This window comes from Phodopus roborovskii, unplaced genomic scaffold (assembly GCF_943737965.1).
Source record: "Phodopus roborovskii unplaced genomic scaffold, PHOROB, whole genome shotgun sequence".
In the NCBI taxonomy this organism is placed as follows: Eukaryota; Metazoa; Chordata; class Mammalia; order Rodentia; family Cricetidae; genus Phodopus; species Phodopus roborovskii.
This window is the reverse complement of record NW_026126651.1, coordinates 2,174,571-2,201,633: the sequence shown is the minus strand read 5'-3', so window position 1 is coordinate 2,201,633 and position 27,063 is coordinate 2,174,571. Positions and strand designations below refer to the sequence as shown.

Sequence of the window (27,063 nt, the reverse complement as noted above, 5' to 3'; positions counted from 1 at the left end):
GTCCCCTCTTCCCGACCCCATCCGGGCTGGGCAGCCCAGCCGGTCCCTCCTCCGCTGCGCGGGCCGCCCTCTCCCCGCCTCCCGTGACGTGTCCCCAGGACTCCCCGCCCCGGGCTAGGCAGCGAAGTTGCGGATCCGGTTTGGTCGGGCGGGTCGGTTGCCGGAGGAAATACTCGGAGCCCCAGGGGCCGTGGCGGCAGCATGGTGGGGCCGGAGAAGGAGCAGGTATCTCACAGCGCGGGGTTGGGTGTGAGCGGGTTCCAGAGGAGGCGCCAGCCCCTCCGATCGGGGTCAGACGCAGCGGGCGCTGGGCCAGCAGTTCCCAGACCGAGGGCGCGGGGGCTTGGCCGAGCCTGCGGGACGGGGACACTGACGTTTCCAAGGCGTCCCGGGGGCGCGCGAGGCTGACCCGGGTCCCTTCCCCGCCTTCTTGTTCCGGTTCTCAGAGCTGGATCCCTAAGATCTTCAGGAAGAAGGTGTGCACGACGTTCATAGTGGACCTCTGCGATGACTCGGGGTGAGCAGTTCGGGGCTGCTGACCTGGCAGCACAGGTTCGCGGGCCGTGCCCGCTGCAGACAGGCACCGCCCCCACAGACCGGACTCGCCCCCTTCAACGCAGACAAGGCCTGCCCACCACAGACACACCCTTCATGCCCACCACCGAAGGCCTTGATGTACAGACAGACCCCACCCGCCGCAGTCAGGCCCCGCCCACCAGGGACCTGTACCGCCTCCGCCTCCGACAGACCCTTCCCCTGTCCTTGATTTGGGCCCTAGCTGGGTGGGGGTGGGGAAGCGTGTAAACGCTTCAGGGATCCATTCTGTGTCTTTGTGTCTCGTCCATGTGTCTCTTTTTGTGTCATTTTGTCTCTGTCCGCTTTGGCTCTCTGTGTCATCCATCGACGCATGCATCCTGGCTCAGCCAGCACAGCCCTGCGGCCCTGCTCTGCAGCTTTGGGATAGCAATTCGCTTCTTGGGCCACGCTAGTCACCTGGGCACAGAACAGCTCCTCCCTCCTGAGGTTGCTGTGCAAACTAAACAAGGTCACTCTGGGACCGTTCTGGAACTTTGCCCACCACCTAATAAACACCCGGAAATACCTGCAGTCCCATGAGAAGAGGGTAATTACCACCGCAAGATGTGCTGTGGGTGGCAGGGGACATGAGCAAGCCCCATAGGGTCGTCCAGCTTCATCCATGGCCTCTAGCTGGGCCCGGCTTTAAATCTGTTCTGAGGGTGGTCTTTGGCCTGGGGTAGTGCCGTCTCTTTTCCGTAGTGTGCCTCTGCTGTCATAGCAGGACAGGGAAACGTTGCGTGAATAAACACATATACTGGCTTCCTGATGGGTCTGGCCAAGGACCACCGGCCGTGACAGGAGTGAGTGGGAGATGGTGGGTGCAGGTATCACTAGGAAGGTGTCTCAGGGTGGTGCTTGGACGGTGACTGTGGGCCTTGTAACTGCATGTTCGAAGTCCTGCCTAATAACAGCCTGGTGTGATTTGGAAGGAGAGCAGAGTTCAGGGCATAACGAACCTTGTCATGAATGAAGTTGGCGCCAGACTTCGTGGGCACTCGGAGGCCACTCTGAGCGTGAGGCTTTCCCGGGCCGGGCAGGCTCTGTGTGAGGATGGATGAGAGGCGGGCGCCGCAGCTGAGACACTGGGGACCAGTGCTTATGGGTAGGGTGGCTCCTGGGCACGCCGTCTGAAGACTAGGGTGCAGGAAAGGTGCAGTCGTGCAGACAGGGAGCCCAGGAGAACACGCAGGCGGGAAAGGGGATGCTGAGTGCAGCCTTGCGTCTGGGTGCATGTTGGGCCTCCGGAAGCGAGGTGTTGAGGGTGGGACCCAGTTGGTACTTAGCAGAAGGTTGAGGTCTGAGATGTCCCAGCTGTAGGTGGGAGTTGAAACCATGGATGAGGAAAATGTAAAGGCCAACTCCATGGCCAGTTCTCCCATCCCCCACTTATTACGCGGGAAATACCTGTCTCTGGGCTTAGGCTGTACTTCAGTGATAGCACATGTAGTTAGCGTGTGCTGGGTTCCATTCCCAGGACCAAACCCCAAACCCAAGAACCTTGCCAGTGTGATGGTACATGCCTGTGCTAGCACTCGGGAGACTGAGGCAGGGATGTTACTGCAGATCTGAGATCCACCTGGGTTACAGAAGTAGACCTTATTTTAAAAAAAAAAAAGCCCCAAAATAATAACAGCAGCAACAAAAAAACCAGGCAGGGGCTGCAGAGATGGCTCAGTTCCCAGCACCCACACGGCAGCTCGCAAACATCTCTAACCCCCGTTTCTGACCTCCTCTTCTGGCTCCAACAGGCACTTCACATACATGGTACCCAGACATACATGCAGGCAAACGCTCACACACACACACACACACACACACACACACACACACACACAAACACCAAACACCCACCCACCCAATGCCCCCTCACATCTCTGAATACCTTGAAGACAAATGCTAGCCTCTGTCCACATCCTTTCCCAGAAGCTTCTTCCTCTCTTGGCCCCTGGGGGCCTTGGGCTAGGTACCCTGCAGGGCAGCTAGGAAGTAGCACAGTTCTTGGGTGTCCTGAGGGCGGTCAAGGGAAGAGAAAGCCACTGTGGGGTTGGGCCAAGGTTTCCAGAACGGGTGCATTCCATGGTGTCCAGCCACCTTCTGGCAGTCAGATGATACCTGAATACAGCCATTGTGCCTCAGTCACACAGAGCAAAGCTGTCAGGAAGCATTGCCATGGGACCAGAACTTCCCTCTGGGGTGGTGATGCTCACTGTCCACATTGAGTTTGGAGACAGTGGGCTGTGGTGATGAAGAAGCCCTGAGCTGTGTGATGACAGTGAGTGTCCCTTTGATTTGATTTTGTGAGTGCTCCCGAGGGCAGGTGCAAATATGTGCACACACGCTTGCTTATAGAGGCCAGAGGCCAACCTGGGGGAGTTCTCCTCACATGCCTCCTACATCCTCACTAGCTAAGGGTGACCTGGCTAGGCTGGCCAGCCAGTGAGCCCCAGGGACCCTCCTGCCCTCCCTCCCCAGCACTGGGATTACAACTGTGCCCCATCATCCCCATGTTTATGGGTCCTAGGGACAGAACTCGGATGAACATTTCTCCCCTGAGTTTATTTTAGCTTGTTAAGTCAGGTTAAGTGAGGAGCCCCATGCAGACAATAGACCTCTGGGGCTCCACAACTTTCCCTGTAAACATTTTGACTAGAAGAGTGGAGGAAAAGGGTGGACCCAAGAATGAGGTCCAGATGGGTAAGAGGATTGAGTGGGGGGGGGGGGCGCGAGGCATTCCAGGGTCCCCTGGTGTGAGAGAAGGAGAAGGCTGTGTTCCTTACTGTAGCTCTGGGAAGACAACACGCTGTAGGTGTAGGTATGTCCTGTGCATCAGCCAGCAGCATGACCCGCATCCCCACATCTGTAAAACTGGTCCTTATGCTAGGTGTGTAAGGTGCACACGTGCCAGCACTTGGGGGGTGAGCAGGAGCATCAGAAGTTCAAGGTCAACCTGGGCTATAAAACTAGTTTTAGACCAGCGTGGGCTCTCAAAAAACATGGGATAGGGTTCTGGAGGGATGGCACAGAGACTGGGGGCATGGACTACTATTGCAGAGGACCCAAGTTCAATTCCCAGCACCCATGTGATGCCTCACAACCATCTGTTGCTCCAACTCCAGGCGATCCAACACCCTCTTCCATCCTCCACACATGTATGCGGTGTGCTGACACACATGAAGGCAAATATTCATACATATAAAAATATGTAAGATGACGGGTGGTAGCGCTGCATGTCTTTTATCCCAGAACTCGGAAAGCAGAGGCAGGCGGATCTTTGTGAGTTTGAGGCCAGCCTGGTCCACAGAGGAAATCCCAGGACAGAGAACCCTGTCTCAAAAAAGAAAAAAAAAATTAAGATAAACAAAGCCCCAAGAGAGTTTGGGGCTATGTCTCAGTTAGTAGAATGTTTGCCTAGCATGCCCTTAATCCTAGGATCCATTCTCTGCACTAAAATAAGCCAGCTATGGTATCGCATACCTGTAATTCCAGAACTCTCAAGGCTGTGGCAGAAGGATCAGAAATTGAGGCCAAAAATAGATAAATGAGAAGAAATAATTTGCGATCCGCTTTGGCTATAATAAGTTTGAAGCCAACCTGGGCTACCTGAGAGCCTGTCATTCTCTCCATCCCCCATAAAACATAGTCCCATTCCCTAGTTCAGCTGCTCACTTAGTTTTTGAAATCATAGGTAAGCCCCACAATTTGCATCCCTTTTAGAATCAGGGCCTGGGAGGAGCAATCCCTGCTCCTCACTTTTGGAAACTAAGGCAATAGTCATCTGAGTAGCAAGGGACACTTGTACATTTATGATTTAAAATGTTCATTTTGTTTGTTATGTTTTGAAATTTTTATTTATTTTACCTGTATGGGCATTTTGCCTGTGTGTGTTTGTGCACTCTGTGCCGGTATGGTGCCTGAGAAAGCCAGGATCCCCTGTGATTGGAGTTACAGATGGTTGTGAGCTGCCACGTGGGTACTAGGGAGCCAACTCAGGCCCTCTGCATACATTCTTAATCCCTGAGCCATCTCTCCAGCCCAGTGTGTCCTTATTTAGAGAGGGAAACATTGTATCTATGGAGACCAGAAATGGAAACCATCATCTGTTTCTTAGAATGAGAAGGAAACAAGCAGGTTAGGACTGTTTTGTGTGTGATACAGTGAACAGTGAATAAAGAGATTACTGGCTGGCCTCAGCCGCCTGCCTGCTCTTGCCTTTCTGCCTGAGAGAGCAAGCCTGGGGATGGCCAAAGCCAACAGACAGGCCAGCGCCAGCCTCCTTGCAGTCAGGGAACTCTGAAAAGTCTTGACCTTCCTTCTGTGTAATTCGAGGTTATTTAAAGCTCTGTTTAAAGTTCACGCAGCTCTTCTCCAGCTGGGGTTGGTTGCTATCCTCACTTCAGGAAATACTTCCTGGTTTTCTTGGCTCCTCTGAGTTCCTTGGAGTTGTTACTATCTTCGTATTACAGGAAGAAATTTAGTCTCAGAGGTGAAGATGCTTGCTCCAAACCCACAGTGGCCTCAGCCTCAGCCTCTGGTACCCAAACTTTCTTTGATTTTTTTTTTTTTTTTTTTTTTAATTTTGTTTGGAGACAGGGTTTCTCTGGGTAGGCCAGGCTGGTTCAAACTCAGAGATCCGCCTGCCTGCCTGAGTGAGCGCTGACTAAAGGCGAGCTCCGCCACACCCAGCTTTGTTGTTGAATTATTCTTTATGAATTTTTTTTCCTGTTTTAAATTTTCTGTTTCATTGTGTATGCTGTCTTCTGGGGCTGGTGGCCGTCTGCTTCTCCTGATTCTGCTCGTGCAGGCCACACCTGTCCTGGGATAAGCTACAGGGTCCTTACCCCAGTTTCTTCTCCCCAAGTCAAAGCCAGTGCTGGATTTGCTGTGGGCTCTGTTTCAGGACATGCAGAGCCCATGTGGATAGCATATGGACATTTGTACAGGACGGAGTCAGTGCAGACACCCAGGGTTCATGCTTTACCCTCACGCCCCCAGAGGGACCTTGTGCCAGTGTGGGAGACCCCGGAAGGACCACCCATCTGTGGCTGTGGAGGACGCCTTTGGGGCGGCTGTAGTTTCGGAATGGAACAGTGATGAGCACACTACAGAGAAGCCCACAGACGCCTACGGCGACCTGGACTTCACGCATTCCGGCAGAAGGCCCAGCAACGTGAGGCCTGCATGTCCAGGCTACCAGGCTGGGCGGGGCTGGGACAGTGGCTGAATGTGTCTCCCTACTGGCCCACTCTGTCCTTTGGGTGCCTCTGTCTAAGTGTCTGTCCCTCTTTCTCTCTAGGTCCTTGCTGCCTCCCAGTCTGTCTGTCTGCTTCTGTCTGGGTCTCTGCCCTCCCACTCCCTCTGTCTTCGTCTCTCTGGGTCAGTCCCCTTCTGTCTCTGTCTCCCTGTCCCCCATGTGTCTCTTCCTCCTGTGTCCACAGTTCCTCCGGCTGTCTGACCGCACAGATCCGGCCACTGTGTACAGTCTCGTCACCCGCTCTTGGGGCTTTCGTGCCCCAAACTTGGTGGTGTCGGTACTGGGGGGATCAGGGGGTCCCGTGCTCCAGACTTGGCTGCAGGACCTTCTGCGTCGTGGGCTGGTGCGAGCCGCCCAGAGCACAGGTGACCACAGGGGTTGGGGACAAGGTACTGTTGCCCAGGTTGGAGAGCATTGTCCCCGTTCCCATGTCTTACTGTTCTCCACTCTGTCCCTCTCTTTGTCCTACATAGGGGCCTGGATTGTCACAGGGGGACTGCACACAGGCATAGGCCGGCATGTGGGTGTGGCTGTGAGGGACCACCAGATGGCCAGCACCGGAGGCAGCAAGGTGGTGGCCATGGGTGTGGCCCCCTGGGGTGTGGTCCGGAACAGAGAGATGCTCATCAACCCCAAGGTGGGAATGGGGTTCAGAGACCAGGCTCTGACTGGGGATGCTGGTCCGAGGGAGGAAGGCTGAGAGGAAGCCTGGGTCTGAGGGAGGAGGCCAGGGTCTGGTCGTCCGTGTCTGTCAGGGAGCATTTTTGTCCCTTCTGAATGATGTCTCTGTCTGGCATTGTCCTCAGGGCTCATTCCCTGCGAGGTACAAATGGCGTGGTGACCCTGAGGACGGAGTTGAGTTCCCCCTGGACTACAACTATTCGGCTTTCTTCTTGGTGGATGATGGCACTCATGGCCGCCTGGGTGGTGAGAACCGCTTCCGCCTTCGGTTTGAGTCCTACGTGGCTCAGCAGAAGACAGGAGTGGGAGGTGAGTGGGATTTGTGTCAGGACCCCACTGGCCCTGTGTGGTCAAGACTGGGTAACTCTCCTCTGTTAACAGTCTTATCCGTGCTGGGCATGGTGGCACACCGTTAATTCCAGCACTTGGGAGGCAGAGGTAGGCAGATCTCTATGTGTTCAAGGCCAGCCTGGACTACACAGGGAGTTCCAGGAGCTATGTAAAAAGATCCTTTCTCAATATATATGATTAAATGAACAGAAAGGGGAGGGTGGAGAGATGACTCAGTAGTTAAAGAGCATTTGCTGTTCTTATGAAGGACATGGGCTCCATCTTTGGGCAGCTCCCAGTTGCCTGTAACTCCAGCTCCAGGGGACCCAGCTCCCTCTTTTGGCCCTCTTTAGGCATGGCACTCACAGGCATTACATGCGGAGATACATACATGTACACACATAACACATTTTTTGAAAAAAATATAGTTTTCCTGGGGATGAGTATACAACTTTAATCCCAGGACTTGGAAGGCAGAGGTAGGTGAATCTCTGAGTCCAAGTGCAGCCTGGTCCAGGATGGTCAGGGCTCCACAGAGAAGCCCTGTCTTGAAAAACAAACAGTTGGTTTTAAGGAGAACAGAAAGGGTATAAGACGGTCTTGTAAACTCCCTAGGTACAGAGAACTCACAAAGCAATAAGTTGGAGGACTTTGAACTCTGGATCCACTCATACAGCCAGCTTTCAAAACCAGAACCTTCTAGTTCAGTCAGCACAGATTTCCCTGTCTCTGACTCCTACCAACTGCAGTCTGTTCACTCCTGTCGTCTGGGTCAGTAGAGCTTGAAGCTCCCTTATTTGAAATTCCTAGGACCAGAAGTGTTGCCATACACACACACACACACACACACACACACACACACACACACACACTAACCTGTTGAGCAGAAAAACAAGTCAGAAATCAAGGGTGTCCCCCTGAGTCTTCCTTTAAGCATCCTGTGACTGACTTTCCTTCATGACATTTATCATAGACAAATGTCACCCTTGGTGTGAATTCAACTTAACAAATTGAATTGTCAGAAGGGACAGAAACAGTGGCCAGGTGTAGTGGGCATGCCTGTCACCTCAGTGCCCAGGAGACAGAAGCAGGTGGAGCTCCGTGAGTTTGTGATATCGATGACGTCTCTCTCGTGGGATTTCCCCAGTTCTCAGGTGTTAGGGATTTGGATCGTTCGGCACTAGAAACAGTGCCGGATGCATATGCATGAGTGCCCATGTGACCTAGACAGGTCTTGTATCTCATGTGGCCTGCCTGGGTACAGAGTTTGACAGTGTCCTATCCCTGTGAAGAGACCGTGACCAAGGAAACGCTTATAAAAGAAAGAATTAAAAAAAAAAAAAAAATGACAGCGGGGGTAGTGGCGAAATACCTTCAAACCCAGCACTAGGGAGACAGAGGCAGGAAAATCTCTGTGAGTTCAAGGTCAGCCTGCTCTACAAAGTCAGTTTCAGGATAACCGGAGCTGTTACACAGAGAAACCCTGCCCCCCCCCAATACATACATACATAAATAAGTTTGTTTAATTGGGGCCTGGCTTACAGTTTCAGAGGTTTAGTGCACCATCGTCATGAGGGGATCATGGAGGCCAGCAGACACAGTACTGGAGAAGAGACTTATTCTATATCAGATCCTCAGGCAGAAGGAAGAGAGAGACAGTGGTCCTGGCTGGAGCATTGCTGTGACAAGCTTCCCTCAATAGGGCCACGCCTCCTAGTCCTTCTCAAGTTTCAAGCCCTGAAACCCACAGGGCACAACGACAGAATCAGTTCCTGCAAATTGTCATCTGACTTACACACACACACACACACACACACACACACACACACACACACACGGATACACATGGAATACATTTGATTCTAAAAAGAGAGGGAACGGTTTTACCTGGATGTAGTGACTCACAGCCATGATCCCAGCACTTGGGACCATGAGGTCGAGGCCAGCCTGGGCTAGATCCTGTCCCTTAAAGCCCAGACCAGCAACAGCCACAAGAAGAGAAAGCACACATTTAAGTTGAACTGCCTCCTTTTCTTATGTGATTTCTTCAGCCCAGACGCCTAGGATGGGTGATGCGCCTGGCCTTATTTTACTAGGGGTAAAAATAATATTTTTATGGTGCTGAGATTGTCCATCGGTTTGTATTTCCCTCCTTTTAACGTCACCTCGCTGGTTTGAAGTGGTTAGCCAGTCAGAAGGTTGACTCAGGAGCCAAGGGTCCAGGTCCCAAGCTCCCCGCTCCCTTCTGAAGTTAGGTGACGCCACCCTTGACTTCTGGTGCTGAAATGTGCCTAGCACTCAAGAGGTGAATGAATGCAAGAAGTTCAGGGTTATCCTTGGTTCCATTGAGGCCACGCTGGGATTCCTGAGACTTTGTCCTGAAAAATGGGGGTGGGGTGGGGGTGCCCGGAGATGGCGCGGCAGATAAAGTGCTTGCCTGCAAGAGTGAGAGCCTGAGATTCATATCAAGTTGGCTGCAGCTGCTCACATCTGTGGTGAGATGGGGGATGGAGGCAGCTAGCTTGGTGTATGCGGTGGGCATAACAAGAGAGCCTGCTCCAAAACAGGTACATAAACACATGCACACCCGCACTCGTCTGCATGATCACACACAGACATGCACACACGGGTGCAACACACACACCCCATACAAAACACACACACTCATAATAAAACCTGTAAAGTCTCCCCGCAACCCCGAAGTTCACAAAGAATGGCAACATTCCCCCGCCAATGAGATGGCTCAGCACGTAAAGACACGGCTGCCGAGCCTGATGACCTGAATTCTATCCCCAGAACCCACAAATCAGAAAGAGACTCCCACATACTGTCCTCTGACCTCCACCTACTTGTGAGCACCATCCCAACACTATAGAAATAAGTGTAATTAAAAGTTTCAAATTTGTACTTAAAGAATAAAAATTAAATTTTTATTTAAAGAATAAGAATGACGATTCCCATGAGTATTGGCCACAATGTTGGTTCAAGGTTAATATCTGCCCTAGAGACTCCTGGGAAATGTAGTTCTTCACCATCCCCAGCAAAGGCTGGTGGGTGACCAAGTTTCCCTTTCCCCCCCTTCTCTCAGGGACTGGAATTGACATCCCTGTACTCCTTCTTCTCATCGATGGTGATGAGGAAATGTTGAAGGTACCTGGAGCTGCACTCCCGTGTCTGAGGTGGGAGGAGACTTGGGGGCCAGAACTCTGTGCTCCAGAATCTTGGATATGGGGACCGGAGGGCTGGGCCCTGACTAGCTCTCCCCTTGCTCCTGAAGCGGATAGAGGATGCCACCCAGGCTCAGCTCCCCTGTCTCTTGGTGGCCGGCTCTGGGGGTGCTGCCGACTGCCTGGTGGAGACGCTGGAAGATACTTTGGCCCCAGGGAGTGGGGGACTCAGACGAGGCGAAGCCCGAGATCGGATCAGGCGTTACTTCCCTAAGGGAGACCCTGAGGTCCTGCAGGCCCAGGTATGGCATTGTGGAACCACGCTGGAAAAAGCCGGGCACCCTGGCTGGCAGGAACCACATACAGGTCCTGGCTGGAAACTGGAGCTCTGTGATCTGCAGGTAGAGAGGATCATGACCCGAAAGGAGCTGCTGACAGTCTATTCATCGGAAGATGGCTCCGAGGAGTTTGAGACCATAGTTTTGAGGGCGCTTGTGAACGGTAGGATGGGCTTCTACCCTCGCTTCAGATTTGGTGGCCCTCTCTCTTCCCTCCTTCCTCTAAGCCTAAGCCAATGTCTTTCCTGTTCCTAGGTTTCTGCTTGGTGCTGTAGGACAATTTTTCCTAGACACTTTGTTTTTAACTACTTCCCTATTGGATCCAGTCATTGATACATTCATCAATCCCTCATTCTTCCATCTGTTTCCCTTCCCTTAACCATCTTTCATCCAGTCTCAAGCCCACCTACCACCCACCCATTCATCCATCCACCCACCCATCCCTCCATCCATCCACCCACCCATCCCTCCATCCATCCCTCCGTCCATCCCTCCATCCATCCATCCACCCATCCACCCACCCATCCCTCCATCCATCCCTCTGTCCATCCCTCCATCCATCCATCCACCCATCCACCCACCCATCCATCCATCCACCCACCCATCCACCCACCCATCCATCCACCCATCCACCCACCCATCCACCCATCCATCCCTCCATCCATCTCTCTATCCATCCATATACCCATGTATTCATTCCTCTGTCCATCCATCCATCCATCCATCCACCCACACATCCCTCCATCCATCCCTCCGTCCATCCCTCCATCCATCCATCCACCCATCCACCCACCCATCCCTCCATCCATCCCTCTGTCCATCCCTCCATCCATCCATCCACCCATCCACCCACCCATCCATCCACCCACCCATCCATCCATCCACCCACCCATCCACCCACCCATCCATCCACCCATCCACCCACCCATCCACCCATCCATCCCTCCATCCATCTCTCTATCCATCCATATACCCATGTATTCATTCCTCTGTCCATCCATCCATCCATCCATCTCCATCCATCCATCCACCCACACATCCATTTGCCCATCCATTTATCCATCCACTTATATATGTATTCATTCACCTACCCATCTGGCCATCCATAGAACCATCTAGCCATGCATTCACTCATACAGCTACCCACCCGTTCACATGTACATTTACCTGTACACCCACTGATTTATCAGTCTTTCCACCTTTAATTATTAACCATCCGCCAGTCCTTTAACAGTTCTATCCACTTATTAATCTTTCCGTTCATCTTAAATCTCACCACTCTGAGATGTGTTGTGGGTTGTAAGATAAACTGATGTGACCACTGCAGCTGGCTGAGGCTCAGAGGGAGGAAGGTAACTTGCACTAGTCCCTCAGCTAGTGGCTTTCTGTGGCTGAGGATTTGGGTCCATGATGTGTGTCTAGCATGGGATATTTCTGTGAAGGCAAGAGATGCCTGATAGCCTGTTATGGCAGAGAGAGCAACAGAGGAGTTGCAAGCCAGGACTTTTCCCTGAGACACAGGGTGCCTGAGGGGCACCAAGACCAATCTGTGTCAGAGAGGCCCCCATGAGCAGGAAGGCCAGCCTAGCTAGGAAAGTTGAGATCATGAGACTGCAGTGACATTGAGCATGGATATGGCACTTGAAATGTGCCGTGGCCATGGGGACCAGATGGGAGGCATGGCCTGCTGGCTCAGGGACTGATGGGCTGTGGGACCCGAGGGGTGGATCCTGGGGTTCTGCCTTGCTGAGTAAGTTGGCCTCAAGAAAAGATGGTGTGCAACAGGGTGAGCGGGAAGGGTAAGGGCAGGAGGCTCTTGAGATAAATGATGCCAAGTTAAGGTACAGGGAATTTTTTAAGGGGACATACATCTGGTGATCCACCAAAATTTCCACCCACCCACCCACCCATCCCATCCATCCATCCATCCACCCACCCATCCATCCATCCATCCATCCACCCACTCACCCACCCATCCACCCACTCACCCACCCATCCATCCACCCACCCACCCACCCATCCACCCACTCACCCACCCACCCATCCATCCATCCACCCACTCACCCACCCATCCACCCACTCACCCATCCACCCATCCACCCACCCACCCATCCACCCACCCATCCATCCACCCATCCATCCACCCACCCATCCACCCATCCATCCACCCACCCACCCATCCACCCACCCATCCATCCACCCATCCATCCACCCACCCATCCACCCACTCACCCACCCATCCATCCATCCACCCACCCACCCACCCATCCACCCACTCACCCACCCACCCATCCATCCATCCACCCACTCACCCACCCATCCACCCACTCACCCATCCACCCATCCACCCACCCACCCATCCACCCACCCATCCATCCACCCACCCATCCACCCATCCATCCACCCACCCACCCATCCACCCACCCATCCATCCATCCATCCATCCACTTGCCAGTCCTTTTTCCAACCTACCCATATCATCATCTCATGTCTTCATGCACTGGCCCACCCATCTATCCATCCACCTAGTCATCCATCACCCACCCGTGGATAAGCACGATCTTATCGGTCATTTGCTTTCTTCCTCTTGATACTTTGGAAAAAGAACAAGAGATGACAGAATGGTAATAAGTCCCACCCTTGACACACTTTTGTTCTTCAAAATGGAATGGGAAGCTGTGTGGTCCTGCTTCTCTTTGGAGCTCCGATGGCCCGGTCATCAACCTTAGGGGACACTGTTGTCCTGACGAAGGCCACCATTTGGAACTACTTGTTGTCATTGTTAATACTGCTGCCAAGAGGGTCACCGTGACTTGTCCCACCCTCCCCTGTCACCCTTCCAGCCTGTGGGAGCTCTGAGGCCTCAGCATACCTGGATGAGCTGCGTTTGGCAGTGGCTTGGAACCGTGTGGACATTGCCCAAAGTGAACTTTTCCGTGGGGACATCCAGTGGCGGGTGAGGAGTCTGGACCCAGGGGCTGAACCTGCAGCAGGCGTCACTCTCCTTCCTGGCTGACTTCTTGACCGCCTGGGCCAGCCTTCCATTATGATCTAGCCACTCATCTCTGTTCCTGTCTCCCTTTGTAGCCATCGTCCGTTCACCCATCACCTCCCCTCTGTCCATCCAGGCATGCTGACGGTCCATCTAGCCATCTAGCCACGCACTCACCAGCCCCTGTACTCTGCTCCCATCATGCTCCACTGTGCATGTGTCTTGTTTACCTGGCAGGTGTGCCTCAGCTTACCCTGTCCCGTCTCTTTCCCCACACCCACACAGTCCTTCCACCTAGAGGCCTCTCTCATGGACGCGCTGCTGAACGACCGGCCCGAGTTTGTGCGTTTGCTCATCTCCCATGGCCTCAGCCTGGGACACTTCCTGACCCCCCAGCGCCTGGCCCAGCTGTATGCCGCCGTGTCCCCGAATTCACTCATCCGCAGTCTTCTGGACCAGGCATCGCACGGAGGCAGCAGCAAAGCCCCACCTATAAAAGACGGGGCCACAGAGCTCCGGCCTCCTAATGTGGGACAAGTCCTAAGGACACTGTTGGGGGAAACATGCGCACCGAGGTACCCGGTCAGGAACACCCGAGACTCCCAGCTGGGCCAGGACTGCAGGGAGAACGTAAGGACCGTCCAGGCTGAGGGTGCATGGTAGGGCTTTGGAATGGCGGTGTAGTAAGACGGGGCAGGGTAGTGTCTGAGGGGATATGGTGAGCCCAGGGACAGGGACAGGTTTTGCTTCTCTTTGCTTTCAGGCTCAACTGCTTTTGGATTGGGCCACCTTGCAATCATCAACGGACGTCAGCTTTGAACAAGCCCCCTGGACTGACCTGCTCATTTGGGCTTTGTTGTTGAACCGTGCACAGATGGCCATTTATTTCTGGGAGAAGGTAAATGCTGGCCCTCATTCTGGAATCCTCACCTCGGCCTTAGAGACACCGAGGCTCCCGTAGGCTGCTCTGACCTCTGACCTCACCCAATTGGCACTCTATTCTCAGCCTTAGTCTTTTGTCGTTTTGAGTCAGGGTCACGGATAGCCCAGGCTGGCCTTGAGCTTGATTAGCCAAGGGTGGTCTTGAACATGTGCCACCACTGTCCCTGGCTCATGGGGTGTAGAGAAGGCTTTGTGGAGCCAGGCAGGCACCCTACCCCCTGGGCACTGCCATCTCCATCCCTAGTTTTTTTTTTTTTGCTGGGATGGGGTCTTCTGTGTAATCCAGGCTGGCCTGGGCCCTGTGAGTACCCTGCCTCAGCCTCACGAATGCCACGTGACACACCCCACCCTGAATTTTTTTTAAACAGTTATTTATTTTATTTCATGTGCGTTGGTGTTTTGCCTGCATGTGTGTCTGTGTGAGGGTGTCAGATGCCCTGGGACTGCAGTGATAGATAGTGTGAGCTTCCGTGTGGGTGCTGGGAATTGAACTCTGGTCCTCTGGAGGAGCAGTCAGTGCTCTTGAGGGCTGAGTGATCTCTTCAGCCCTGCATTTTTTTTTTTTTTTTTTTTTTTTTTTTTTTTTGAGAACAGTGATGACATTGTATCCAACCATAGTCCGCTTCCAGAACTTGTCTGCCTTCTCAGACTGAACTCAGTGCCCCTGAAACCAGCCCCCGGTGCTCCCAAGCTCACTCTGTCTTCCAGTGTGGTGGAAACGACCCTGCTAATGGCTCGGCCTCTCTCTGTCCCCCAGGGCTCCAACTCGGTGGCCTCTGCTCTTGGGGCTTGTCTCCTCCTCCGAGTGATGGCTCGCCTGGAGTGGGAGGCTGAGGAGGCCGCACGGCGCAAGGATCTGGCAGCCAAGTTCGAGGGCATGAGTGTGGGTGTGTGGTGGAGGGACACCGTGGGCGGGCGGGCGCAGGAGGGACACCGTGGGCGGGCGGGCGCAGGAGGGACACCGTGGGCGGGCGGGCGCAGGAGGGACACCGTGGGCGGGCGGGCGCAGGAGGGACACCGTGGGCGGGCGGGCGCAGGAGGGACACCGTGGGCGGGCGGGCGCAGGAGGGACACCGTGGGCGGGCGGGCGCAGGAGGGACACCGTGGGCGGGCGGGCGCAGGAGGGACACCGTGGGCGGGCGGGCGCAGGCACTCCTGCACTCCGGCCTTCTGTCCTCACCCTACCCTTGTCGCCAGACCTCTTTGGAGAGTGTTACCACAACAGTGAGGAACGAGCCGCCCGCCTGCTTCTTCGACGCTGTCCCCTGTGGGGAGAGGCCACCTGCCTCCAGCTGGCCATGCAGGCTGATGCCCGGTCATTCTTTGCCCAGGATGGGGTTCAGGTGAGTGTGTGAGTCACGTCCCTGGCGTGCACGTGTAGGTTCTCGACCTGGGGGCGCCATCCCTTTGGGGGTCACCCTTTGGGGGTGAGGAACTGTACTAAAGTCACAGCGTTGGGGAGGCTGAGGACTGTGCACTGCCTTAGAAAGCGTCGCCCTTCCACCAGAAAACCCTGCTACCACAGCTAGACCCGCCCGTTCTAACTTCTGCCCCCATGCGGTGCTGTTGCCAACAGGAAGTCCCTTTTCCCACGCAGGAAGTCCTCCTCATCCCCGCAGGCAGCCCCCTCCTCCCACAGGAAGTGCTCCCGCTGGCTTCTGCTGTGTGGAGCTCGGCTTCTCCACAGTTCATGAGTCCGAGGATAGTTAGGTAGCGCTTCACACAGGCTTTGGCTTGGGAAAGAAATCCTCCCCATGGAAAGCTCTGTTCACTCCCCATGCTCTCGCCATCCCTGCTACTCTAGCATTTGGAAAAGCACCAGTACCATGAATTAAAGTCTGAAGAGAGCTCAGGCGTTCTCACACTCGGTGGCGATCCGTCCACACAACATGCATGCAGGCAAAACACGCACACACGTGAAAAGTTAGCCGGCCGGGCTCGCCTTCAACCCCGGCACTCGGGAGGCCGAGGCAGGCGGGTCTCTGGGAATCTGAGTTCCAGGACAGGCAGGGCTACACAGAGAAACCCTGTCTCAAAGCACTCGGGGGTGGGGTGGGGTGGGGTGGGGTGGGGTGGGGTGGGGACCGATGGCTGCGCCACTGTCCCGCTAGCCCTGAGGAGGCTGCCTTTGAGCGCTGCCCCACGCCCCTGCGGAAGCTGCGCTCTGCCGGGTCAGCCGCAGGCGCGGCGTGCACACCGCAGCTCTACCGTTGCACGCCCACAGACTCTGCTGACGCAGAAGTGGTGGGGGGAGATGGACAGCACCACGCCCATCTGGGCCCTGCTTCTGGCCTTCCTCTGCCCGCCTCTCATCTATTCCAACCTCATCACCTTCAGGTCAGCCGCCCGGGGCTGGGGCTCGGGAACTCCTCCCTGCTCATCTCTCCCTCTCTGCCCTCTTACACACCCACAGTGTCTGGAAACATTCTCTGGAGGGAATGTTCTGGAAGATGAGGGTTGTTGGAAGGCTGCTGCAGTATCTCTGTAGGCAATTTCTCTAGTTTTTAGGCATGGCTTTGCAGGAGGGCAACTCATCTAATCTCTACACGGTTTGTGGTAAAATAAGTTTGGGTTGCGGGGCGGTGGTGGCGCACGCCTTTCGTCCCAGCACTCGGGAGGCAGAGAGGCGGATCTCTGTGAGTTTGAGGACAGCCTGGTCTACAGAGTGAGTTCCAGGACAGCCTCCAAAGTCACAGAGAAACCCTGTCTCAAAAAACCAAAAAATAAAACAAGTTTGGGTCTTTGTCAAGACCCTTCCTACCTCTTACTGTGTCCTGCCCCCCATGGCAGGAAGTCAGAGGACGAGCCCACACAGAAGAACCCTGACTTCGACATGGGTAGTAGCATCAACGGAGCAGGACCTATTGGGTGAGTGACATCTCAGCACTGTGGGATGAGGGCACCGCTGTGGGATTGCACCAGCTGCCACTTGCCATCAGGCACTGAGCAAGGCCTGCAGGGAGAGCTGTGCTTTTAGGAGAGGATGGCTTCAATGAGCCACTGAAGATGCTGAGGTAGTTTCTAGAAGGCCACGCTCAAGGACTGACCTTGTGAGATGACTCTGCAGATAAAGGTTCCACACAAAAGACGTGAGTTCAATGCCCAGATTCCATGATGGAGAGAGAGAAACTATTTTCTGTTGTTGGATTTTTGAGACAGGGTTTCTCTGTGTCCTAGCTGTCCTGGAACTCACGCTGTAGACCAGGCTGGCTTGGAACTTAAAGAGATCCTCCTGTCCCTGACTCCCGAGTGCAGGGACTAAAGGCGTGCACCACTGCCCGGATTTCCATGAAGACCAGGCATCATAGCCTCGGTATATGCAGGCTGAGTACTGGTCTAGTCTATTCAAGGTCCTGAGTCCCATTCCCCAGCCAAATAAACAACACAAAATCTACAAAAACCAAACCGAGAGGAGACGGGCCTGCTGTACAAGCACGTGGGACTGAGCCAGATTCCCAGCACATGTAATAAAAATCTAGGTGTGGCCGTGCATGTCTGCACTAGCCCTGGGAGCTGTGGAGCCAAGTCAGCAACCCACAGAAGGCGATCAAGCAAGGTGCGACCAGGCAAGACATCAAATGTTGACCTCTGATTTCCATCTGCCTGGGTTCTTAGTGTGGTTAATAAGAAAAGTTTAGAAATGATGGGGAGAGGAGGAGAGGAGGAAACCTATGCCATGGAGGTTGGCAAGCCACGGCATGATGGAAAGACGGGAGGGTAGCGCTTTGGAGAAATGAGAGGACCCAAAAGCTCCAAGGAAAGCATGGTCGGCCTTTGGCATGTATCCAAACAAACAAAAGACGCGGAAAAGGAACTGTGTTTTTCTGAGTTAGGAGTCAGAAAATCAGGCAGGATGCGTGTGGAGGGTTAGGGGTGAAGGTCTGGGAGGGTCCCTTCCCATCCTTCCCATCCCTCCCACTCCTTCAGGTGACTCAGGCTCCCTGAGGCTTGGGAGACTGGCAGGCTGTGCTCGATCAACACTTTAAACACCTTAAAAGATTTTATTTTCAATTATGTGTCTATGTATAGATTTGTGTGTTGTGGGGTATATGCAGTTTCCCTCTGAGGCCAGAAGGGGGCGATGGCTCCCCTGGAACTGCAGTTATCCAGGTTCTGCACCTCCATGCGGTTGCTGGGAATTGTCAACACCCCGCACACACCCCAAAACAGACAAAGAAACCCCCACGGCTGGCACCTCAAATGGAATAAGAGATAGCTTATTCTAGAGCCAGATATGTGTAGCTTTGGAGCCTGTCCTGGAACTAGCTCAGTAGACCAGGCTGGCCTTGAACTCACCAAGATCCGCCTGCCCCTGCCTCCCGAGTGCTGGGATTACAGGCGTGCACCACCAACACCTGGCTGTTTGTTTTTGAGACAGGTTTCTCTATGTAGCTCCGTCTGGCTTGGAACTGACTAGGTAGATAGCAGCTCACAGAGATCTGCCTGCCTCTGCTGGGGTCAAAGCTGGTGGACACCACGCCTGGTTTATGCTCAGTTTTTGTTTTTGTTCTTTTGTTCGTTATTTGTTTTTCTTTGGTGTTTGTCTTGTTTCTTCACAAAGCTCAGGCTGGCATCATCAAACACGTGGCACTCCTCCTGCCTGACTCCAGAGTGTACCATACTTTAGGTTCCCTCCCTCCTCGCTCTTTATCAGGCTGAACTCAAACTGGAGGCAATCCTCCTGCCTCAGTCTCTAATGCTGTCATGTGCCCAGAGTGTGAAGTACTATGGGGAGGTGCAGGGTGGAAAGCCAGTCCTGGCAGAGGTCGTTGAGGCTCGCTTGCTCTCTTGCAGGCCTTCGGAGCCCTCAGCAAAGGTGGCCCTGGAGAGGCGACGGCGGCCAGTGCGCGCCCGCTGCTGCGGTGGCTGCTCCGAGCGCTGGTCGCACTTCTGGGGCTCGCCCGTGACCGCCTTCCTGGGCAACGTGATCAGTTACCTGCTATTCTTGCTGCTGTTTGCGCACGTGTTGCTGGTGGATTTCCAGCCCGCAAAGCCCGGTGCCTTCGAGCTGCTGCTGTACTTCTGGGCCTTCACGCTGCTGTGCGAGGAGCTGCGCCAGGGCCTGGGCGGTGGCTGGGGTAGCCTGGCCAGCGGGGGACCTGGACCCGGCAAAGCTCCTCTGCGCCATCGTCTGCACCTCTACCTCTCAGACAGCTGGAATCAGTGTGACCTGCTAGCACTCACCTGCTTCCTGCTAGGTGTTGGCTGCAGGTGAGTGAGCAGCCCTGGCCAGTGAGTAGGAGCTATTGGTACACAACTCAGTGGTGGAGCCCCTGCCTAGAATCCCCCAGTGAGGGGCTGGGGCGTGGCTCAGGGGTAGAGCTCCTGCCTAGAGTCCCCCAGGGAGGGGATGAAGTGTGGCTCAGTGGAAAAGCTCCTGTCTAGAATCCCCCAGTGAGGGGCTGCCCCTGTGGCTCAGTGTTAGAGTCCTTGCCTAGAGTCCCCCAGTGAGGGGCTGGGGCGTGGCTCAGTGTTAGAGTGCCTACCTAACATTTTCAAGGTCCTAGATTTATTCTCCCAGAGATAGACAGCTCCCTCCCTTTACCGAAGTATTCCTCGGCTGGCACACTAAGAGGTCGGCTTCCTCCAGGCCGTGTGAGGATGAAACAGAGTAACCTGGTATGAATAATTTATTCAAGCGGAGAGGGAGATAAGTGAGTTTAGAAAACTAATATTTCTGCCTGTCTCAGGCTTTATTTTGTGTAATGTATTGCCTGAGAAGACAGAGCCAAGCCCTGCTGTGGGCAGAAAAGCCAGTGTCAAGGATAAAGCATCGTGTCACCCAGCCTAAACGATGAGCCATCCTTTAAGCATCCAGATGGATGCTTCGGTTATTTCTATTTCTAATTTTTATTGTTGCAAAAAAAATAAATAAATAAAAGTTTGCATCCCTGGTGTAAAGGTGGGTCAAAGGGCACATGGAGCAGTTAGTTACCTTTCTGTCTAAATAGCTTCACCCATTTGCCTGTCTGCCTGACAAGAGGAGCCGTGAGCGCCCCCATGAGGGCATGCTAGGCAATACCCGGCACTTTGTGCCATGAAGCTGTCAGTCAAATCAGATTTATAACCCTTGTCAGTCTGACTCCTGCAAATTGTTACTTATGCACCTCAGGCCACTCCATATGTTAGGGACCCTCTCCTCCTTTTTTGTGACAGAGTCTCACTTGTAGCCCAGGCTGGGGTGGAACTCCCTATATAGACCAGGCAAAACACACTAGTCACCTTCAGCTCGTGGCCTGCAGACCTTGCCCCCCCATCCCTTCTGCCTTCCCCAAACCATTAGATTACAGTCCTACAGCCTCCTGAGGCTGACTGCCAAGGGGCAGCAGTCAGAAGCCCCCTTGGCTCACCTAATTAACATGTCCAATTAAGATTAAACGCCTCATCCTAACGCGGGGTCCCCTTTACCTTATAAACTGCCATTTGCCCATTTCCCATGTCTGTCTCCTTTCTGTCCAGAGGAACAAATATCTGCGCCCTCCCCCTATTTCTCCCCCTCCCACGCCCTCTGCCCCGTCATTGTCTCTTACTACCTGCCCTCCATCCCCGTGGGCACATAAATCCCCTCTGTGCTGAGAACTTGGTCTTGGGGGTCCTGAGCTGATCTTTTACACCCTGTCTGCCTGGAGCTCCCAAAGATCTGTCTGTCTCGGCCTCCCCAGTGCTGGGGTGACGGGCGTGTGGCATGGCAAGCTCCTAACATGATTCTTAGGGGACCACGCATCATCTGGTAGGGTGGCCAGAAGTTCCTTGTTTCAGCCCTGTGTGCCTCAGCCTTATCTGAGGAGACATCCCTGATCGGTCTGACCCCTCAGGCCGACCCCTGGGCTGTGTGTCTGTCTGATCTCTCAGGCCGACCCCTGGGCAGTGTGTCTGTCTCTGTGTCTGTCTGACCCCTCAGGCCAACCCCTGGGCAGTGTGTCTGTCTGACCCCTCAGGCTGACCCCTGGGCTGTGTGTCTGTCTGATCCCTCAGGCTGACTCCTGGGCAGTGTGTCTGTCTGTGTCTGTCTGACCCCTCAGGCTGACCCCTGGGCTGTGTCTGACCCCTCAGGCCAACCCCTAGGCAGTGTGTCTGGGCTGTGTGTCTGTCTGTATGTCTGGCTGACCCCTCAGGCTGACCCCTAGGCAGTGTGTCTGGGCTGTGTGTCTGTCTGACCCCTCAGGCTGACCCCTGGGCTGTGTGTCTGTCTGACCCCTCAGGCTGACCCCTAGGCAGTGTGTCTGGGCTGTGTGTCTGTCTGACCCCTCAGGCTGACCCCTGGGCTGTGTGTCTGTCTGACCCCTCAGGCTGACCCCTGGGCTGTGTGTCTGTCTGACTCCTGGGCTGTGTCTGACTCCTCAGGCTGACCCCTGGGCTGTATGACTTGGGACGCACAGTCCTCTGCCTGGATTTTATGGTCTTCACACTGCGGCTGCTGCATATCTTCACAGTGAACAAGCAGCTGGGGCCCAAGATTGTCATCGTGAGCAAGATGGTGAGGCTGAGGAGGCGCGGGGTGGGGTGTGAGAGCCGGGAGCTGGTACCAAGGAGGGGCAGGTGTGCCCAGGGAGAGGTAGGGCTGTGGAGATGGGCAGGGCAGCTGCTGCTGAAGATGCTGAAAGAAGGGTACTGGGAGTGAGGAGGGGCGGGGCCAGGGAGGAAGACAGCAGCAGACTCAGCATCTTCCTCTGCTTCCAGATGAAGGACGTATTCTTCTTCCTCTTCTTTCTCTGCGTATGGCTCGTGGCTTATGGGGTGGCCACAGAGGGGATCCTGAGGCCCCAGGACCGCAACCTCTCGAGTATCCTGCGTCGAGTCTTCTACCGCCCTTATCTGCAGATCTTTGGACAAATTCCCCAGGAGGAAATGGACGGTAGGGAAGGGCTCTGCAGCTGGGTCTGTGTCCCCTCTTCCTGTGTCTCAGCCTCCCAGCCTCCCTCCCTCTGCTCACGTCTGCTCTCCCCCTGCAGTGGCCCTCATGAATCCAGGTAACTGCTCTAAGGAGCAGGGCTCCTGGGCTAACGCAGAAGGGCGTGTCGCGGGCTTCTGTGTGTCCCAGTATGCCAACTGGCTGGTGCTGTTGCTCCTCGTCATCTTCCTGCTGGTGGCCAACATTCTGCTACTCAATCTGCTCATCGCCATGTTCAGGTGTGCCTGACCTTGCCACCCCAGCTTTCCCCAGCCCGAGCCTTCAGTATATCCCCATCCCGACTGTCCCCCGGTGCTGGCCAAACCCTGTGCCTTACTTGGCTGTTTTGGCATACTGAGACAGGTTCTCACCCTGTGTCCAGGCTGGTCTTGGGATTCAGAGCGATCCTGCCTCTGCCCTCCTCCCCCAGGGTTGGGGTCACATGCATGGCTGCCATGCACTAAATGCTTTTAATTTTGGTAGGCCCACTTTATGGAATTACCCTTTTGTTGCTGGTAACTTATATTTATGTGCATGAATATTTTGCCTGTGTGTATGTGTGTGCAGTGCCTGCAGAGCTCAGAAGAGGGCACTGGGTCCTCTGGAACTGGTGTTACAGGCAGTTGTGAGCCACCATGTGGATGCTGGGAACTGATCTGGGTCCTGTGTAAGAGCAGTCAGGGCCCTCCACCTTAGCTGCCCCTCCCTCCAGCCTGAGTTTTGCTTTTTTGTGGCCTATACTCTTGCTGTCCCGCTTGAGTGTCTGTTGACAGTCTAGAGATGGACTGTGGGTTTGAGCTCAGCCTTGTAGATCACTGGCTCACTTGGAATTTCCTTTGTTTGTGGGGTAACTTTATTCTTTGTGTCTATTCAAGAGGGTTCATTAGAGACGCCGGGCTTAAGGTCCTTGTTCGAACCATCTGGGCTTCAAAGGTACACAGCATCCTGCAGATGACATAAAGTGTCCATCCGTGGGACACGCACACACACACACAGACACACACATACATAGATGCAGCTGCACACTCACAGACACAAACACACACAGCTACACACACACATGCACACACACATGCAGCTGCACACACACTCACACACATATACACATGCAGCTTCACACACATGCAGCTGCACACACACACATGCAGCACACACACACATACACACATGCAGCTGCACACACACACACACACATGCTGCTGCACATAGAGAAACATGTTCCCACACATGCATCAAATAAATAAACACTTCAGCTCAATCATGAGGATCAGAGACCCCAGCACCCACACAGGATGGCTGGCTGGCGCTCAGCTTACAAGGGTCTTATGCGCCCTTTTCTGGTCTCCACAGGCACGTGCATACAGTAACTTTATTTATTTACTTAATTGTTTTTCGAGACAGGGTTTCTCTGTGTAACAGTGCTGGCTGTCCTGGAACTATCTTTGTAGATCAGACCAAACACTTTGTATTTCTTATGAGTGTGTGAGTGTTTGTCAGCATGAATGTATGTGCGCCACATGAGCCATAGTGAAGCAAAGACCAGAAGAGGGCGCCGGACCTTTTGGAATGGGAGTTGAGACAATTGTACGCCACCTCGTGAGTGCTGGGAACTGAACCTGGGACCTCGGCAGGAGACAGGCGCTGTTTACTGCTAAGCCGTTTCTGCAACCCCTGACTACTTTATCTTGACTGATGACCGAATCCCATGATCAAGGTCCTTTGTTGGCCTCCAGTGATCTTTGGCCTCTGGTCTCCACAGCTACACTTTCAGCAAAGTACAAGACAACAGCGACCTCTATTGGAAGGCACAACGCTACAGCCTCATCCGGGAATTCCACTCCCGGCCCGCGCTGGCCCCGCCCCTTATCATCATCTCTCACGTGCGCCTCCTCATCAGGTGGCTGCGCAGGTGTCACAGGGCCAACCTGCCCGCCTCCCCAGTCTTCGAGCACTTCCGTGAGAATGGAGCTTGGTCTGCAAGGGGGCAGAACTCGGGAGGGGGAGGGAAGACAGGCAGGTGGGCGGGGCCTGGGGCGGGGCCTGGGGCGGGGCCTGGGGCGGGGCCGATGACTCCGGGACTCGGCCCTGCAGGTGTCTGTCTCTCGAAGGAAGCGGAGCGGAAGCTGCTCACGTGGGAGTCTGTGCACAAAGAGAACTTCTTATTGGCACAAGCTCGTGACAAGCGAGACAGTGACTCGGAGCGTCTGAAACGCACCTCTCAGAAGTGAGCGAGGCGGGGGCCTGGGATGGGCAGGGTTCCCGGCGGGGATGCCGTGGCTTCACTGGGAAGGGCGGGCTGGCCGGGCATCCTATTGAAGGCGCCAGGAGGCGTGGCTTCTGCAGGTGGGCTGGACCTGGACCCTGACGGTCTGTTTCTAGGGTGGACACGGCACTGAAGCAGCTGGGACAGATTCGAGAGTACGAGCGGCGTCTGAAGGGGCTGGAGAGAGAGGTGAGGGCCGGCAGGGATGGGGCCACCTTGTTGCCCACTCCTGCCTTGACCTTCCTCTTCTTCCCAGGTCCAACACTGTACCCGTGTCCTGAGTTGGGTGGCCGAGGCCCTTAGCAGCTCTGCCTTGCTGCCTCCAGGGGCGCCGCCCCCTCCAAGCCCACCTGGGTCCAAAGGTCAGTGTGGTCCTGAGCTTCCGCAGGGCTTCCCTCCCGTTTTCATGGGTCCCGTGCTTGATCGTTGGAAGATTCTGCTCGGGTGTGGATGTGTGTAGCTGGTTTGAGTGCGTACGCGTGTGGGGCCCGGGATGGATGTCTGCAGCCGTCCTCCTGCTCTCTCCACCTTATTTTGAGGTAGGGTCTCTCCCTGGGCCCAAAGTTCTCCAGTGGCTAGGCCAGCTGACCAGTGAGCTCTGGGAGATGGGTGTGCCCGGCTCTCCTGGCTTTTGAAGGGGTGCCCTGCTCATCCCAGCATGGACAGGATGCTTGTTCTGGTTTCACGTCTCTTGGTGTAATGAAACACTCCGACCTTAGGAGAAGAAGGGTTCATTTGGCTTCTGCTTCCAGGTTACAATCCATCCGTGAGGGAGGTAGACCACGAAGCATTGCCTCTAGCCAGAGAGTCACAGCCAGAGAAACGCACCAGAACCCAGAGCAGCAAAGGCCTTGTTGTGGCTAGTTAGCTTCCTTATGCGGTTCGGGACTCCTCACCCTAGGGAACAGTACAGTGGGCTGGGCCCTCCTGCACCAATTAACAATGAAGACCGACATGCCCAGCGGCCAGTTTGAGCCACACAATCCCTCAGTCGAGGCTGTCCTCTAAGTTGACGCCAGGCTGTGTCAAGTGGACAGTGAAAGCCAACCGTGGGAGAGTCTGGACTCAGAGTCCCGTGCTTGATTCCTGGCTCGTGGCCAGCTGGGCCTCTCCCCAACTGTGTCTCCTTTTTGTGCTCATCGCCTGCCGTCTCCTCTGTCTCTTCTAGACTGAGTGTTCCTGGTGGATTCCTAGGGATTTTCATCCACGGATGGTTCATTCCTGCCTCAACCTACACAACTGGTGGCCTTATCCTCACCACGGGCCCATGCTCGTGGGCTGCTGTCCCAACAACCTCAGAGTGTCACCATAGGAGCCCCAGCAGACCTGGCTCCTTCCAGAGGCAGCCCCACCCTGGGTAGATCAAACTCTGAGCTGGCAATGCTTGCTGGCTGGACCCAACGCTGGGGTTACAGGGACCACAGACCCTATTGACAGCTTCCCCACAATGGGGAAAATAAAGCCATGTGTGACAGGGCTCATAGCATATGACTTTGGGGTTGGTGGCTGAGGTAGGCTGGGGATCTGGGTCCTTAATCTCACACCCGCTGACATAGCCCCAGCCCCCTGTTCAGGAAACATGGAGTCAGGGTCCCTGCTGCATTCTGCTTTGCCATGGGAACACAACAGGGCGGTAATAAGAGACTTGGTCCCCGCGAGGGGTGGGCACCACGCTCATCTGCTCTGGCAACATGCAAAGGGATGATGCAGATTTGAGTAGATAAATGCCTACGTGTCTTTAAAAAGTCTAATTAGTGGAAAATTGCAGGCCACATTCACACGGGGGAGAGGCAGATCCACATCGTTTTACATTGCAATTTAACTAAATAACCCATAACAAACTAAGCTGGTAATGAGAATACTGAACTGACAGCAATTATTAGTTAAATAGTGAGGAAGCCACCAGCAGCCAACACATCCAAAAATCAAAACCAAAACATCCTCCAAATTGGAGGGGTTCCAGCTCTCTGCTTCTCTGGGTGTGAAGTCATGTTGGAACATGGCCAAGTGTGCAACAGCCAGACTCTCCCAGGAAATTCTGAGTCCATTCCACCAACCCAAACAGTAGCCATGGTAGCAGTAAGAAGGACTGGTTCCAGCACAGCTGACACATCATTTTCTGTGCATCCGGCGTGGTGTTGACCGGCTCATAGGTGCCAACATTTCCCAATACGCCATGCGAGCAGATCCATTTTCTATGGCCCTAGAAATGTAGTCTTTTTTAAAATTCGGCTTACTGACATAGTGCGTGCGAGCGTGTGTGTGTGTGTGTGTGTGTGTGTGTGTATGTGTGTGTGTGTGTGTGTGTTTCCATGTATGAGTGGACACATGCATGTCACAGGTTATGGATGAAGTTCAGAGGAAATTGAGGGAGTGATTTTTTTTTCCTTCCACCATGTGTCTCCTAGAGCAAACTCTGGTTGTAGCATCTCCCAGCGCTGAGTAAGGCCCCCTCCAGTCCCTCACCAGGAAACTGTAGACAGAAGCTCTCACACTAAGCCACTAGGAAGTGCTAACTATGTCCCCAGACCCCAGCCTTCTCTAATCAGGAACCAGCATTTCCCATAGGAAGAAACTCCACTCTAAAAGGGTTAATTTGAGTGGACATTCCTTTTGTAAGAATCCGTTA

General features: G+C 54.3%; 1 protein-coding gene across 4 annotated transcripts; it reads left to right on the top strand.

Moving 5' to 3' along the window:
- The first annotated feature begins 74 nt into the window (after window positions 1-74).
- Window positions 75-25,905, top strand: Trpm4 (transient receptor potential cation channel subfamily M member 4). 4 transcript variants are annotated; one of them, XM_051174145.1, is made up of 25 exons: window positions 75-225; window positions 447-517; window positions 5,572-5,746; window positions 6,015-6,195; window positions 6,304-6,467; window positions 6,637-6,820; window positions 9,930-9,991; window positions 10,119-10,310; window positions 10,410-10,509; window positions 13,190-13,302; window positions 13,624-13,968; window positions 14,102-14,236; window positions 15,038-15,167; window positions 15,478-15,623; window positions 16,505-16,617; window positions 17,071-17,148; window positions 19,075-19,491; window positions 21,625-21,757; window positions 21,961-22,135; window positions 22,233-22,410; window positions 23,931-24,127; window positions 24,263-24,395; window positions 24,551-24,623; window positions 24,691-24,796; window positions 25,603-25,905. In XM_051174145.1, exons 1-25 carry the CDS (start codon window positions 202-204, stop codon window positions 25,605-25,607), a joined length of 3,630 nt encoding a protein of 1,209 aa, XP_051030102.1. In that variant the 5' UTR covers window positions 75-201; the 3' UTR covers window positions 25,608-25,905. The 4 variants fall into 4 exon arrangements, 3 of the variants coding, with proteins under 3 accessions (XP_051030102.1, XP_051030103.1, XP_051030104.1); XR_007833667.1 differs by lacking the exons at window positions 22,233-22,410; window positions 25,603-25,905 and having other exon boundaries at window positions 24,691-24,766; XM_051174146.1 differs by lacking the exons at window positions 5,572-5,746; window positions 6,015-6,195 and having other exon boundaries at window positions 148-225.
- The last annotated feature ends 1,158 nt before the right edge of the window (window positions 25,906-27,063 follow it).